The sequence below is a fragment of the Giraffa tippelskirchi genome, chromosome 3 (assembly GCF_054371585.1).
Source record: "Giraffa tippelskirchi isolate mGirTip1 chromosome 3, T2T-mGirTip1v1.2.pri, whole genome shotgun sequence".
In the NCBI taxonomy this organism is placed as follows: Eukaryota; Metazoa; Chordata; class Mammalia; order Artiodactyla; family Giraffidae; genus Giraffa; species Giraffa tippelskirchi.
Window position 1 is genome coordinate 122,294,228 of NC_137277.1, and position 17,413 is coordinate 122,311,640.

The 17,413-nt window shown below is 41.2% G+C and overlaps 2 protein-coding genes across 71 annotated transcripts in view; one reads left to right on the forward strand and one right to left on the reverse strand.

The window, feature by feature from the left end:
- Positions 1–11,028, reverse strand: part of R3HDM1 (R3H domain containing 1) — a 150,727-nt gene extending 139,699 nt beyond the window's left edge. For 38 of the 50 annotated variants that reach the window (XM_081579178.1, XM_081579176.1, XM_081579174.1 and 35 more), the window contains exon 1: positions 10,241–10,376. The gene's annotated coding sequence lies outside the window, so the exon portion shown is untranslated. Of the gene's footprint in view, positions 1–9,329; positions 9,473–10,240; positions 10,377–10,744 lie in introns of those variants that run through there. The other 12 variants (XM_081579156.1, XM_081579152.1, XM_081579142.1 and 9 more) reach the window with 2 other exon arrangements.
- Positions 10,023–17,413, forward strand: part of ZRANB3 (zinc finger RANBP2-type containing 3) — a 270,266-nt gene continuing 262,875 nt past the window's right edge. For 9 of the 21 annotated variants that reach the window (XM_081579192.1, XM_081579204.1, XM_081579186.1 and 6 more), the window contains exon 1: positions 11,294–11,352. Coding sequence is in view for 1 of the 21 variants with exons in the window: in XM_081579180.1 (XP_081435306.1) it covers positions 16,070–16,119 (50 nt within the window). In the remaining 20 variants the exon portion in view is untranslated. Of the gene's footprint in view, positions 10,604–10,639; positions 10,715–11,293; positions 11,355–15,879; positions 16,120–17,413 lie in introns of those variants that run through there. The other 12 variants (XM_081579197.1, XM_081579199.1, XM_081579202.1 and 9 more) reach the window with 7 other exon arrangements.

Below are 17,413 nucleotides of genomic sequence, written 5' to 3' on the forward strand. Positions count from 1 at the left end.
CCCTACACCACCCCCTATACACATACAGTATATGCAGAAGAGACAAGTCCCTTGAGAATGCACTCCTGTCATTAGAATAGTTCAAGCAAAGGCTAAATCACTATCTGCTTGATTTCCCTCTCATGTAAGTTCCCCACAACAGCCTGCTCAAAAAGGCATGAGTCAGCTATCTCCCCCATTCTAATATCCTTTGAAAGAAGAAAGTAAGGAAAAGAGGCTAACTATGAAAAGCTATCTAGGTAACTGGACCAGTCCTTGAGAACTACTAAGGTTGGACCAGATGACTTCTCAACATTCCAAGAGAATAATTTATCTTGTGGGGCTTCCCAGGTGGCTCAGTGGTAAAGAATCTGCTGGCCAAACAGGAGACACGGTTTCAATCCCTGGGTTGGAAAAACCCCCTGAAGTTGGAAATGGCAAGCCACTCCAGTGTTCTTGCCTGGAAAATTCCATGGACAGAAGAGCCTGGTAGGCTACAGTCCACAGAGTCTCAAAAGAGTTGGACACAACGTAGCAACTGAGCTCACTCACACACTATGTAAATGCAGATAATTCTAAGAAAAACTACCAGATCTCTTGGTTTAGCACTGAAAAGACAAGAAACCTTTAACAAGTACAGATTAAAGACTTGGGTTTAGGCTTTAACGTCCCTTAAAATTCAGTACATTTGGTAATTCCAAAGAGGATCTACAGAGGAAATGATTCACTTAGCTAATAAATACGCATAGATGACAGCCCCAGAGCCACACTTCAAAGTGTTCCGATGTCCTTGTTCCTTTAAATCCTGAATTTGAGAGAACACCACTGAACTTCAGTAAACAAGTGTAATTTCCATCTCCACCCAAGTATGCCCCTATGCCATGGCTCTTGTACTTTCTGTTCCTCCTATTCAGAATGTTGTTCTTCCCTCACATCACCATTTATGTCAAGAGGCCTTCTGACCACCATGTCCAAATTGGACCCCACACCTCATTTCATTTTTCAACCTGCTTTGTTGGAAAAAAAAAAAAAAAACCCTGCAGCAATGTCGATTGGATATTTGGTTCAGTATTTAAACAATCACTGAGGATTTGAAATCATTTATATTTTAACTTAATTAATTTTTACTGGGAAAATACACGCTAAAGAACCATTCTCTAAGGCAGAATTTTTGCAATTTCCTTCCGTCTTCCAAAAGTTAATAGCAAGTGCAAGACTGCAGTAAGATAACAAACTGCCTTAAAGGAGACATCAGTTTACCCCGATTTCTGAATAATTTCTTTACCTTTTTTGTTGGCCCTTTCTCATCCTTGTTTGCTATTGTAATCTGTAGTTAAATAGAAAATTATATGAACAAAGTTCAGCTTTTAAATAAATACTATTATTACAATGAACCAAATTTACATGAAGGTTACCATGATGTGGTATGTACACTTCCAGTGGGAAAAAAATTAGCCAATCCTATATAATGTGCATGTATGAGTGCGCTCAGTCGTTCAGTCATGTTCGACTCTTTGCAACCCCATAGACTGTAACCCTCCAGGCTTCTCTGTCTGTGGAATTTTTCAGGCAAGACTACTGTAGCGGGTTGCCATTTCCTACTCCAGGGGCTCTCCCCCACCCAGTGTTTCCTGCGTATCCTGCACTGACAGGCGGATAATTTACCACTGAGCCACCTGGGAAAAGAAAAAGAAAGAAAGTGAACTCACTCAGTTGTGTCCAACTTTTTGCGACCCCGTGGACTGTAGCCTACCAGGCTCCTCCGTCCATGGGATTCTCCAGGCAAGAATACTGGAGTGGGTTGCCATTTCCTTCTCCAGGGGAACTTCCCAACCCAGGGATCGAACCCAGGTCTCCCTCACTGCAGGCAGACACTTTACCCTCTGAGCCACCAAGCCAATTCTATATAACAGAGGTTGACAAATATAAATGAAAAAAGACAAGCCTCAATCCTTTGGTGGTGGCTGGAGAAGGCAATGGCACCCCACTCCAGTACTCTTGCCTGGAAAATCCCATGGACGGAGGAGCCTGGTAGGCTGCAGTCTGTGGGGTCGCTAAGAGTCGGACACAACTGAGCGATTTCACTTTAACTTTTCACTTTCATGCATTGGAGAAGGAAATGGCAACCCGCTCCAGTATTCTTGCCTGGAGAATCCCAGGGACGGGGGAGCCTGGTGGGCTGCCATCTATGGGGTTGCACAGAGTCGGACACGACTGAAGCGACTCAGCAGCAGCAGCAGCAGCATATACCCAAAAGTTAGGCTTCCCTGGTGGCTCAGACAGTAAAGAATCCGCCTGCAATGCAGGAGACCTGGGTTCGATCCCTGGGTTGGGAAGATCCCCTGGGGGAGGGCATGGCAACACACTCCAGAATTCTTGCCTGGAGAATCCCCATGGACAGAAGAGATTGGTGAGCTGCAGTCCATGGAGTTGCAGAGCAACTCACACACACAAATTTACAGGCATGATCTTGTTTCCTCCTTAAAAAAACCCTCATTTAAAAGGTGAAGGAAGACTGAGAGGCTAAGTAACTTGCTCAAAAACCACATGAGCTGTTAAGTGGCAGACTGGTGACTTTCAACCAAGTTTCTGAGTCTCCAAACATACCTCTTTCCACTGGACAAGCTATTCTTAAAGCGTGGTTCAATGACCACTGCAGATCAAGATGCTTTCAAAGCATTCATGAGATCCTTCCCCTTTCCTCTACATATCTGTATGAGGCCAAATTTTCTTATACTTCTATCAAAATCACATATAATATCAGAGTGAATGGAAAAATAGATAAGAGAATAGATATTTTCTTATAAGCCAGACATTATGGAGTTTTGCAAAGAAGTAGAACAATGCCTTTCTTCTCATTTTTATTTTGAAAATATATTTTTCACAAAATATATTACAGCTGTCTCTCAATATCCATGGGGTATTTGTTCCAGGGTCACTCTCGTGGTTACCAAAATCCACAAATGCTCAAGTCCCTCATATATAATGGCACAGTATTTGCATATAACCTTTGCAAATCCTTCCGTTAACTTGAAATCATCTCTAGATTACTTACAACACCTAATGCAAAGCAAATACTATGTAAATCATCATAAATATAATATAAATGCTATATAGTCACCCAAACATGGCAAACTGTTTTGTTTTTGGAACTTTCTGGATTTTTTTTTAACACTATTTTTCAATTCACTGCTGGCTGACCTATGTATGCAAACCAGCAGATATGGAGGTTCAACTGTATTTATGTTACAAGCAATAAACTTATTATCCTTTTAAAATGAATCACTAAATATTAAAGAAATCCTCTCAATATTGTTAAAATGACAACACTCCCCAAATTGACCTATTTGATACAATCTTATCAAAATCAAGCTGGTTTCTTCAAAGAAAGCGGTCAGCATTCAGAATAGCCAAAGCAATCCTGGAAAAGAATAACAAAGTTAGAGGACTCACATGTTCTAATTTCAAAACTTTTTCCAAAGCTACATAATTAAACAGTATGGGACTACTAGCATAATGATAGACAAATAAATCAATGGAATAGAAATGAGAACAAATCTCCTACATTTATGGTCAACAAATGTGTTAAGACAATTCAATGGGGGAAAGAACAACAAATAATGCTGAGATTAAAAAAAAGGATATCCACATGTAGAAGAATGCATTTGGATCTCTTCCTCACAGCATACACAAAAATTAACTCAAAATGGATCAAGATCATGTATATCACAGAAAGTGTATCTTCTCCAAGTTGGTGACCTATGACTTTTATTTTTGACCTCCACATTCCTCCTGCATTGCTTAAAACATTTAATACTTTTGTACTAAAAGGTTCACGGTCACCCAATAAACACAGTGTAACTAAATATAACTTTCTTCCCTCAAATTATATCTCATTTGTTGTCTTTACAAGGGAACAAAATCTCTTGTTTTACAGATAATCAACAGCTTAAAATGCAAGTATCTAGTTGAATAATGAATGTACAGCCTCTCTTGACAAAACCAAAATTCTTTTATAGCAACTGGAAAATGAACAAAATAATACAGATGACCAATATCATATCAGATTCTTTCCAGTTTATATGAAGCAAGGCTGGAAAGAGAAAGTGCAGAAAGCCTGAAAAATAGAAGAATGGGGACTTCCCTGGTGCTCTAGTGGTTAAGAATCTACCTACCAATGCAGGGAACATGGGTTTGATCCCTGTTCCGGAAAGATCTCACATGCAGTGGAGCAACTAAGTTTTTACAACACAACTACTGAACCCACACGCCTAGAGCCTGTGCTCCACAACGAGAAGCGCTCGCACTGAGAAGCCTATGCACCGCAACAAACAACAGCCCCTGCTCACCGCAACTAGCAAAAGCCAGCGCACAGCAAGACCCAGCACAGCCATAAAGAAATAAATAAAATTTAAAAAGACTCCATGCTCCCAATGCAGGCGGCACGGGTCAATCCCTTAGTCAATCCCATGCATCTTAGTGTGGGTACTAAGATCCTTCATGCCACATAGCACAGCCTAAAAAAATAAAAAATTTAAAAAGAAGAATGAACTCGCATTTAGGGAAAACAAAGCATATAAAATGAAAACAAATTGCACGTTGGATACATCTAATGTAGAAGTATTTCTACTGCGTGCAAATGCACGTGAACAAGAAAGTATAAATAACACAAAGGAACAATAAGAAATATATGAATTGGTATGTTGCAGAGAGTATTTTGCTTCTCCCTTCCCCCCATACTATACAGGGACACATATATAAGTAATGGATATTTTTTGTAATTGACTTTATAATTTTAAAATGATGATAGATTTAATTGTCAAAAATAATACAGCAACCACCCATGTACTCTTCTTCATCCAGTTTTCCCCAATGATAACATTATACAATTGGCCCTCCTTATCCACGTTTCATATCTCTGGATCCAACCAACCTCAAAACAGAAAACATTCAGGAAAAAAATTTCAGAAAGGTCCAAGGGCAAAACTTGAACTTCTCATGCACTGGCAACTATTTATATAGCATTTGTATTGTATTTACAACAACTTACAAAGTATTTGATATTATAAGTAATTTAGAGGTGGATTAGAGTATATGGGAGTATAAATGTAGGTTTATATGCAAATACTATTCCATTTAATACAGGGACTTGAGCATCTGTGAATTTTGGTATTCACGGGCAGTCCTAGAACCAATCCCCAGTGGATACCACGGAATGACTAGATAAGTGTAGTTCAATATCAAAACCAGGGACTGACACTGATATAATCCACAATTTGATTCAGATTTTAACAATTTTATACACACTGTTTTTATGTAATTTTATCACATGTATATAGATTTACATAACCACCACCACAATCAAGGTACAGAGCTGTTCAATTACCACAAAGATCTCTCATGTTAACCCTTTACAATCACAATCACCCTGCTCCTCCCACCCAGCAACGCTTGGCAATTGCCAACCCATCTGCCTTCTAACTTGTCACTTTGAAAATGCTATACATATATATACATACATACATACATACATACATACATACATATATGGAATCACATGGTAGTTCCATTTCAAGATTGGTTTTTCACTTGGCATAATTCCTTTAATATATATCCAAGTTGCTGTGTACAATAGTTTGTTCCTTTTTATTGCTGCATAGTATTCCATGGTGTAGAGACAGCACTGATTGTTTAACCGTTAGTTCACTTAAGGGTGTCTGGGTTGTTTCCAGTAAAAAAGATACTTATTTTTACCCAAGAGGACTTTTAACATGAAGGCCTTATGCTTATTTAAACCACTGCTTTGCATATATATATGTGTGTGTGTGTGTATGTGTGTGTATACACACACATACATATGTGTGTGTGTATATATATATATACGTATACACACACACACACACACACAGATTCCCCGCCCCCCCAACATTAAACCTTAAAAAAATTAAATCCCACAGCTTCCCTCCTCAGTGAGGGCCAAGACAACAAAGTAAATCTGCAGATAGTTAAACCTCTAACTCAGACTATAACGTGTTATTTTATACCAGCAAGGAACTTCTTTCATGTAGAAGGCAGGTTAGTGAAGCTAACTGCACAACTAGTTCACAAAAGTAATTTACATCTGTCACTGATTAAAACTAAAGTTGGGAGAAGTCAAATTATAGTCTTTAAACTCTTAAGACAATATCAAATAATATCAAATTATTCACTTTTAAGAACAAATGTCAAGAATTAAAAACAAATGGAGTTTATGCTCCACATTTAATTTCTTTTGGAGAGAAAGTAGTTTTAGGGAGTTGTGGATGAAAACATTAGTCAAGCAGGCTTACAAGAACAATCATTTAAACGTGTTATGTGATCTAGCATTTATGAAAAGAGGAGGAACAAAAACCTCACAATTTGCTTGGAGAAAGGAGCTTATGGGTAGAAATTAAGAAAAAAGTCACTGATCTACAATTCAGAGGGCAAAGAGAGAATAACAAAGATTATCAAGTGTAGGCTTGCAAAACTCATACAAAAAAATTTTAACTTAATAAGTATGTGTTAACTATGGAGGAAAGAGGAGGCAAAATAATAAAGAATAAAATCTGGGTATAAAAAAAACAGATTTTTGGAAAATAAGGTAGAGAACTAGTTTTGAGCCAGGATTAAATAAATCATCTCTTAGTTCAACCATCAGTCAATAACTAATTGAAATAAATCCTGAAAAAATACACATGCTTACCAGGTATAAGCAAATATGTTTAATTATATAACATATACTTATTTGGAAAGCAAAGTTAACTTAATAAAATTGTTTGATTTTATTATTTGACTCTTTGCCCATGTCTGTAATATTAGTAAACATCATCAGAATTCACATGGATCAAGTGGAAGATTTTACTCTTTTAGAAAAAGACTATTATTCTGAGAAGAATGGACACGCTCCCTTCTCTTTATGATAACCATCTTAGTTTATTCATCTTAACTGATAAGCAGTAAGGTATCATCATTGTATGTAGATATGACTAAACAGATGGTGTACTGATTCTGTGGTTTGGAGCAGCAAGTAGTATCTGAAAAGTTGGCTACCATTTGTAACCACACCTCTTTTGACACACAGACTACCCAACATATTTATAATAGACCATGAAAGTGGTAATAGTGAGATTTTCTAATCCAAGCAGCAACAATATAATATAAACCCATCAGTCTTACAGTGTTTATTATTGTAACATTTTTAAGAATGGAAAAAAACCCCACAAAACCTGCTATCAACTCTCGGTACTTCTTTTTTTATTTCTGAGGAATTAGAACTTAAGGAGCACCCAATAGTATGGGTTCAATAACCTGGGAGGAGTGCCACAACATTATATACTTCAGCTCCTATTCAGCATCAGGTAGAGCTGCTTTGAACCCTGGCCAGACACTACTGTGAGAAGACTCCATAAAAAAACTGTTTTCAAGCTAACCTTAAATTTGTCTCACTGTACACACTCCAAGGACACCATTATGTGTGAGACCCAGTACATTTTCAAAAGTTCCTGGGAGGAGAAAGGAACAGTGTGTCTGGAATGTTGTTACACAGAAAAGAAACACATAAGAACTGATAAATAATGAGAATTCAAAGCAGCAACAGAACAGTAGTCAATCTATGGCCATAATGAATTCAAATAACTCACTTAATCTTACTAACACTATAAAAAGTTCAATAGCTGCCTGCCCCGGGTGAATATGGAGAGCAAGTACATAAACTTGATCTTGAAAACAACAGCTCAATAACACTTTAGAGGTATTATATTTATCACTAAAATAACCTGACACATACTTTTACTCCAGATAATCCATTTGAAAGTCAATACTTACACTTTAATGCAAAATCAAAAAATCTATAAAATAACTCTTCTGTGCCTCATGACCAATTTCTCACGTCTTTCACTTTGAAAATGGCTAATTACAAATTGCACTTTAAGTTACAATATAAATGAAAACCTCCACAGAACTCCTCACTAATAGAACATGTCCTGAGGCTCCAACACCATAGGCATTTGAGAAACCAACTCATTCTCTCAATATGCGTGTCAGTAACAATAGTTAATGTTTAACATACATACTAAATGTTAGGTGATGCTAGAGGTTTTATATACTTCATCTCCAAAATCTTCACAATTCCAAGAGCCGAGCATGACTATTCCCATTTTATAGATGAGGAAACTGATCTAAGGGTCCTAGAGGGGTCCTGTAGCTAGTAAGAAAATACAGAAGCTGTCTATATTTTCATCAGCCCTTTCGGTACATAAGGCACATGAGATTGAAAGCATTATATATTTATCAATTAACCAACAAGTTTTAGAAAATGCTGGGCTGAGTAATGTATGCTCTGGGTACTTGTGGGGAGCTGAGAGAACTTACCTTTCAGAGTTACAGGTTTCATTTTTTAATTCTAACACACAACCAAATTTCTTTCAGATACTGAATCTATGAATCCAAGTCAATTCTATATCTACGTATATTAGTTATGGAATATGGTAGATCATTAAGCCAGTATAGTCTTCTCAGACCCTGAAGAAAATGGTCAAACACAGTCAAAACGCAAGTATTTCTTCAGAACCATAGTTTATGCTGGTTACAAGTAAGCCTCAGAAGTGGGCCTAGGGTTTCACCTGTGATTACAAACATGTCCACAAAAAACTACAGAATCCAGTATTTAAGGACATATTCACCCAGACAAAAAAGCAAGGACTGAAAAGATGAGCACTCAATCAACATATGAGGAAGAAGAAATCCCTCTCAAGTATGGCCAAATGTGCCAAATTTTGTCAAGTAGTGTGTCCAATTAACCTAGTCATACCGGTATCTTACTATGTAAAATATGACACAGAGTTTACTGTTTCAAATATTACAAGTAGGTGGGCTGCCAGTTCGACTTGAACCATCTTTTTGTTATTCAAAAAAGTGACACTGCTCAGTCGTGTCCGACTCTTTGCGACCCCTTGGATTGTAGCCTACCACGCTCCTCCGTCCATGGGATTTTCCAGGCAAGAGTACTGGAGTGGGTTACCATTTCCTTCTCCAGAGGATCTTCCCGACCCAGGGATTGAACACGGGTCTTCCGCACTGTAGGCACGCTTTACCATCTGAGCTACCAGGGAAGTCTGTTATTCAAAAGTTCTTGTAATCAATGACATTTAGGCTAAAAGCAAACAGTTTCTTCAGATTACAGTTATGCAAACCATAATCTCAAGATACATATATACACACATACATATACATGCATATATATTCATGTACATACAACCATATATACACATATACATACACTTTTTTTTCTACTCTGGAAAATCATATTATAAAAACCATCTGCTACTTACTAAGCCTTCCTATTTGAGCAAGCACCTCTTCGCCTTTTACTTAGTTGACCTGCTATCCCAATTATATACGGGACCTTGAGAGCCTCAACAGTTTGTTTCTGCATAAAAGCAAGCTCAAAGAACAGAGGCACTCTCCTCTGCACCTAGCAACAAAAAAAAGAGAACGACAGAAAACTTCAACCACACAGGGATCTGGGGGGTAGAGCCGAAGGCTCAACCCTGATGGGTGTAAATCTGATCCCGGAGGTCTGTGGCACTGACAGTCATTCAACTTTTTTTCCAATATTCCCACTATGCTTTTTCTGGTACCACACGCAAAATGTACCACCTAACATTTCATCAACCAGTCGGAATGTCTTATTTCCTTTCTAAAAATTTTCGGGGTGCAAGGCCAGGGGGCAGCGGCCGCGGGGTGGGCCGGGGAGTCCGGAGCATGGGCGCCAGCCGCCCAGGAGAGCAGAGCCCCGCACGGCACTCGCTCCGGGCAGGCCTGCTGTGGCTGGTTCCCCAGTCCCTGGGGCTGCAAGAGCAGCAGCAGCAGCCATGGCAGGGACTCGGGAACCTTTCCCCCGTCTCCTCCGCTAGGCCTCGAGGGGTTTGCTTTTCACATGGCCCCCGGGTGGGGGCGGTGGGCGCAAGGTACTAGATGCAGCTGCAGCCGCAGCGGCGGGCCAAGCGAGCCGGGGCTCTCTCAGAACCCGCCCGCCCAGCGGGGCTGGCAGCAGCAGCACCTCGGCGGGGCCCTGGCTGGAGCGTCGACCGCTCGGCGGGGAAGGCCACCTTCTCACACACCACATCTCTCCCTTGACTGCCTCCTTCTCCGTTAGCGCTACCGGCTGGCGGGCGGGGGAGGGGAGCGAGGCGCGTTATTCCCGGGGAGCTGAAGAGGGGGAGGGGAGGGCATCGCTTACCCGCGTTACTGAGGAGGAGGAGGCGGTTGGAGCGCGGCGCGGCGGGGCGACGGCGGGGCTGGGTGGGTGCAAGTAGGAGTCTTACGAAAGGGAATTAACCCCATCACCAGCCCGGACACCGGCTCCAGCGGCAGCCGCGGCTGGCAGAATCCCGCCCCTTCCCACCACGCACTAGCCCCGCCTCCTCGTTCTCTTTGAGGGCAGTCGACAAATCATAGGATGTACATCCTTGGAGTGGCATGCGGATCATCCAATCACACCTCAACAAACGGCCTTCTCTCCACCCCTTCATCTCCTCTCGGGCCCGCGGGAGAGCCGTGCCAAATCTTTCTCCACCCTCAAGGGAAAAAGAGCCAATCGGCTGTAAGTATCCGCCCTTGAAGGACGCAAAGGACAACCAATAATAAACCTAGGAGGACAGCCATTTTGCCCACTTGAGAAAGAGCCACCTTTTCCCACGAGTTGGAACCTGAGGTTGGGGGAGTTCTGGGAATTTTTACTGACCTGGATGCGTTGGAAAGACAACTATATTTCCTCAAGAGTATTTATACTGTTTTATAGGAGGAAAGGAAAATTTTCGTCCTCCATGTGGTTGGAGGTGGGGAATGCTGCTGAAGGATTTGGCTCCTCCTCTCAGCGGTAACGGGCTCTAAGACCAACACCTGGTTTCTCCAGCTTCAATGGGGAAAGGCGGGGTGATTGCCCTTTTCGGCTTGCAGCCGACTACAGCTCCCAAAGTGCTTTGTCCCCGCCCATATACTTTCCTCAGTTTGCTTCCCGCGGTGCCTGACGGGAATTGTAGTTTACGGGCTGTACCCACGCCGCCTCATCGGCCAATGAAAAAGAATATACTTCTGAATGATTTGGAGTTTGGGGCTGGGAAGTAACACCAGGGCTGTGGTGAAGCCTTTTCGCCACCCTAATAGAAGAGCGAGAAGGCTTAGAAAAGGGAGTCGGGGAAGAGTATTTTCTCGGAACGCGGTAGGGGTTTTAGATTCCTGCTATTTGCACTCAATTACTTTCAGTTTGTCCCTTTGAAGTCACTTCCGCTTTGGGACCGACACAGGCCAAACCCGTGGCGGGAGTTGGAGATTCTGCAGCGGATACACCAGGTGTGGTCGTACGGGAGTGGCGTGGCGGGGTAGTTGGTAGTTTCTTGCATGAGTGATAGGAAGTTGAACAGAATTCAATTGCATTTTAAGAAGGAGTGGGTGAAATGGGATGGGGGGTAGTTCCAAAGTCCAAGACGCCATTCTCCAGCCTCCTCGTCAATCCCGGAGTCTCACTTGTCTTTTGACTTGCCAAGTATTAGATTGCACGCATGGATTTGGGGAATGTGCCTCTAAAACCTTCATGTCTTCAGTTTGACTAAAAGGAACCGACTCAGAATTTCTGAGCAAAGTCTTCCCATTTTTACGAACCAACTTCCAAAGGCTGGTTCCAAGAAGAAAAACTGCAGAAGGGCTCATGATTGATACTTGAGAATAGTCGCATTAGTTTTTTTTTTTTTTTTTAGTAAAGCAAACATTAAACAAGTGTCGATAGGATCCCAACTATAGTACCCCGATGAATACAGATCATTAGGTGTTGGAGCCAAAAGCCTAACAAGTTGAACACATTAGGCCCTGTTTGTGCCCCTGTCCGGGTGCTAAGTTGTATGTGTGTTTTTACCGTTGAACGTTCCCTTTGAGGTTCCTTGGATAACTCATAGATCAAAGGAAATGCAGAAGATGGTATCAGACAAGGTCTCCCCCCTCGCCCCCCAAAAGGGCTCCCTCCCCAAGCCTGATGGCTTTCACCGTCATTTTGACAGACTTTCTCCAATAAGTTCTTACTCAATTTTCTCTCTTCTTTCACTGAGACTTTGTCTTAGAAATTATGTTGTAAATATTTTTTGAGAATTTAATACTGTATTAGGCACTATGCCACTTTCCTGGTGGCACAGACTGTAAAGAATCTGCCTGCAGTGCGGGAAACCTGGGTTCCATGCCTGGGCTGGGAAGATCCGCTGGAGAAGGAAGGGACAGGCTACCCACTCTTGTATTCTTTTTTTTTTTTTATGGGACTGTTTTGATCTGTCTTTATTTGCTTTTTAGCTAATACGTCTTTGTGGGTTTTTTTTTATAAATTTATTTATTTTAGTTGGGGGCTAATTACTTTACAATATTGTAATAGTTTTGGCCATACATTGACATGAATCAGCCATGGGTTTACATGTGTTCCCCTTCCTGGACCCCCCACCCACCTCCCTCCCCATCCCATCCCTCTGGGTCATCCCATTGCCCCAGCCCTGAGCCCTTGTCTCATGCATCAAACATGGAATGGTGTTCTTTTTCACATATGATAATATACATGTTTCAATGCTATTCTCCCAGAACGTCCCACCCTCACCTTCTCCCTCAGAGTCCATAAAATTGTTCTATGCATCTGTGTCTCTTATTCTGTCTCGCATATAGGGTTATCGTTACCGTCTTTCAAATTCCATATATATGCATTAGTATACTGTATTGTTGTTTTTCTTTCTGGCTTTCTGGAAGGGACAGGCTACCCACTCTTGTATTCTTGCCTGGAGAATCCCATGGACAGAGGAGCCTGGAGGGCTACAGTGCATGAGGTCGCAAAGAGTCGGACAAGACTGAGCAATTAAACCCAGGCCAACCAGGCACTATGCCGATTTAGGAATAGCAGTGCCAAAAAGACAGGCTCCTTACCCAAAAGTAGTGAGGAAGACAGAAGCCAAACAAAATTAATGGTAGGGTTACTTGTTCTATCTCTAAGTCAAATCTTCATTAGTCACGTTTTGCTAGTTTTTTCATTCTACTTGTGGACTAAATTAAGCATATTTTCTCTGTTTTTTTTTTTTTCACTTCAAACACTGATAGGTTTGTGTCCTAGACTCATGAGTGGTGTTTATACATCAACTAGATGGTAAATTTTATAGTGTAATACTGGTAGATACAGGAATGTCATCACACTTTTCAGCCAAACAGTGTTTTGGGTCCTCCAGACAAAGTGTTGCTCTTTCTTTTTAAAGCTAATTGGGAATTTCTTATAATTTAGCAGAAAGTTCTTCTATAGATGCTTAGATTTCTTTTTTGTCATGAGTGCTTCCAGTGTAAATCAAGTCAATAAATAGTAATGTTGGCTTTCATTTTATTGACTATTTCCTCTGAGCCAGGAATGGTGTTAAGTGCTTTCAAGAGTGTCCCCTTCAGCAATCTGCAAGGATTGTTCTGTGACATTTTATAGTTGAAGAAATTGGAGCTCAGTGAAGACTAAAAATTTTTTTTATTGGAGTATTAATTGATTTCAAATGTTGCGTTAGTTTCTCCTGTACAGCAAGGTGAGTCAGTTATACATGTACATATATTCACTTTTAATATTTTTCCCCTTTAGGTCATTACAGAGTATTGAGTAGAGTTCTCTGTGCTATACAGGAGGCCGTTATTAGTTACCTGTTTTACCTATAGTAATGTGTATATGTCAATGGGCTTCCCAGGTCGCTCAGCTGGTAAAGAAGCCATCTGCAGTGTGGGAGACCGGGGTTCGATTCATGGGTTGGGAGGATCCCCTGGAAGAGGGTATGGCATCCCACTCTGGTATTCTTGCCTGGAAAATTCCATGGACAGAGGAGCCTGGTGGGCTACATTCCATGGGGTTGCAAAGATTTGGACATGACTGAGCGACTAAGTACAGCACAGCACATATGTTAATCCCAATCTCCTACTTTATCCGTCCTCACCCTCAATAAGACTTTAAGGCCTCGGTCAGCAAACTTTGGAGCTGAGATTCACATCCAGCTCTGTCTCATTCCTGAGTTCTTAAACACTGCTCATCATGCCTCTTATTTATTAATTCCTCAATATATGCCAGGCATATAGTGAGAAATGTGAAATTTCATCCTAGGATTCTGGAACCAATGGTGGCAGTCACTTCCTCTTTTGAGGTCTCCTTTGGCATCACATAATACATACTCACTGTATTTAAAAACACAGGAAAATATTAAAAAGGAAGTAAAGCTCATTAGCACTCTTATTGCTCAGAGATACTTCTATTAAATTTTGATGTGTATCTTTTCACATCTATCTTAATAGGTACAGATCTGTATGAATAGCATGAGATTACTTTGCTCTTTTGTAAGCTTTCTTGACTCAAAAAGCAGGCTGTGACTATGACTGAAGATCAATATTATCATTTTTGATGGCTATCTAGAATTACATTGTATATTTCTAACATGTAACCATTTCCTAACTATTTTTGATTGTGGTAAAAAATATATAAACTTTGCAATTTTAATCACTTGTAAGTGTACAGTACAGTAGTGTTAAGTGTATGCATCTTGTCATGCAACAGATCTGTGGAAATTTTTCATCTTAACAAAACTGAAACTCTTTACTTACTGAACAACTTTACTCCTCTTTTCCTGCCTCCCACAGCCTTTAGCAACCACCATTCTACTTTCTGTTTCCAAGAGTTTGACTTGATATGCCTCATATAAGTAAAATCATGAAATGTTTGTCCTTATTTGACTTAGCATCAGGCTGTCATGGTTCATTCATGTCGTGGCATATGGCTGGATTTCCCATTTTTATTTTTTAAGGCTGAATTAATATTTCATTGCTTGTATATTCAGTATTTTATTTATACGTTCATCTGCCAGTGAACATTTATGTTGCTTCCACTTATTGGTTGTTGTAAATAATGCTGCAGTAAATGTTAATGTCTCTTGAAGAACCTCTTTTTAGTTCTTTTGGACATATGTATATACGTATGTTGGCAATTTGATCTCTGGTTCCTCTGCCTTTTCTAAAACCAGCTTGAACATCTGGAAGTTCATGGTTCACGTATTGCTGAAGCCTGGCGTGGAGAATTTTGAGCTAGATAGCGTATTGAAAAGCAGAGACATTACTTTGCCAACAAAAGTCCGTCTAGTCAAGGCTATGGTTTTTCCAGTGGTCATGTATGGATGTGAGAGTTGGACGGTGAAGAAAGCTGAGCGCCGAAGAATTGATGCTTTTGAACTGTGGTGTTGGAGAAGACTCTTGAGAGTCCCTTGCTGCAAGGAGATCCTATCAATCCATCCTAAAAGAGATCAATCCTGGGTGTTCATTGGAAGGCCTGATGTTGAAGATGGAACTCCAATACTTTGGCCACCTCATGCAAAGGGTTGACTCATTGGAAAAGACCCTAATGCTGGGTAGGATTGGGGGCGGGAGGAGAAGGGGACGACAGAGGATGAGATGGTTGGATGGCATAACCAACTCGATGGACATGGGTTTGGGTAGACTCCGGGAGTTGGTGATGGACAGAGAGGCCTGGCATGCTGCAATTCATGGGGTTGCAAAGAGTCGGACACGACTGAGCGACTGAACTTACTAGTGTGTGAGATGAGTGCAACTCTGCGGTAGTTTGAGCATTCTTTGGCATTGCCTTTCTTTGGGATTGAAATGAAAAATGACCTTTTCCAGTCCCGTGGCCACTGCTGAGTTTTCCAAATTTGCTGACATATTGAGTGCAGCACTTTCACAGCATCATCTTTCAGGATTTGAAAAAAAAAACTTCCCTGGTGGCTGAGAGGTTAAAGCATCTGCCTCCATTGCGGGAGACCCGGGTTCGATCCCTGGTTTGGGAAGATCCCCTGGAGAAGGAAATGGCAACCCACTCCAGTATTCTTGCCTGGAGAATCCCATGGACGGAGGAGGCTGGTAGGCTACAGTCCATGGGGTCGCAAAGAGTTGGACATGACTGAGCGACTTCACTCACTTCACTTTCAGGATTTGAAATAGCTCAAGTGGAATTCCATCACCTCCACTAGCTTTGTTCATAGTGATGCTTTCTAAGGCCCACTGGACTTCACATTCCAGGATGTCTGGCTCTAGGTGAGTGATCACATCATGTTGATTATCTGGGTCATGAAGATCTTTTTTGTACAGTTCTTCTGTGTATTCTTGCTACCTCTTCTTAACATCTTCTGCTTCTGTTAGGCCCATACTATTTCTGTCCTTTATCAAGCCCGTCTTTGCATGAAATGTTCCCTTGTATCTCTAATTTTCTTGAAGAGATCTCTAGTCTTTCCCATTCTGTTGTTTTCCTCTATTCTTTGCATTGATTGCTGAGGAAGGCTTTCTTATCTCTCCTTGCTATTCTTTGGAACTCTGCGTTCAGATGGGAATATCTTTCCTTTTCTCCTTTGCTTTTTGCTACTCTTCTTTTCACAGCTATTTGTAAGGCCTCCTCAGACAGCCATTTTGCTTTTTTGCATTTCTTTTCCATGGGGATGGTCTTAATCCCTGTCAGCTGTACAATGTCACAAACCTCTGTCCATAGTTCATCAGGCACTCTGTCTATCAGGTCTAGTCCCTTAAATCTATTTGTCACTTCCATTGTATAATCATCAGGGATTTGATTTAGGTCATACCTGAATGGTCTAGTGGTTTTCCCTACTTTCTTCAATTTAAGCCTGAATTTGGCAATAAGGAGTTCATGATCTGAGCCACCGTCTGCTCCGGGTCTTGTTTTTGCTGACTGTGTAGAGCTTCTCCATCTTTGGCTGCAAAGAATATAATCTTTGGACGTGGGGTAGCTCCTCTTGGCCGCCGCCCCTGACCTCGGGCGTGGGGTAGCTCCTCTCGGCCGCGCTTCTGCATGGTCTCTCGCAGCCACCGTGCAGATGGAACCAGAGATAAAATTGCCAACATCCGTTGGATCATAGAACAAACAAGACAATTCCAGAAAATCATCTGCTTTATTGACTATGCTAAAGCCTTTGACTGTGTGGATACGATAAACTGTGGAAAATTCTTCAAGAGATGGGAATACAAGACCACCTTAGCTGCCTCCTGAGAAACCTGTATGCAGGTCAAGAAGCAACAGTTAGAACTGGACATGGAACAATGGACTGCTTCCAAATTGGGAAAGGAGTACGTCAATGCTGTATATTGCCACCAGCTTATTTAACTTATATTTGAGTACATCATGTGAAATGCAGGGCTGGATGAAGCACAAGCTGGAATCAAGATTGCAGGGAGAAATATGAATAATCTCAGGTATGCAGATGACAGCACCGTTATGGCAGAAAGCGAAGAGGAACTAATGAGCTTCTTGATGAAGATGAAAGAGGAGAGTGAAAAAGCTGGCTTAAAATTCAACATTCAGAAAATGAAGATCATGGCA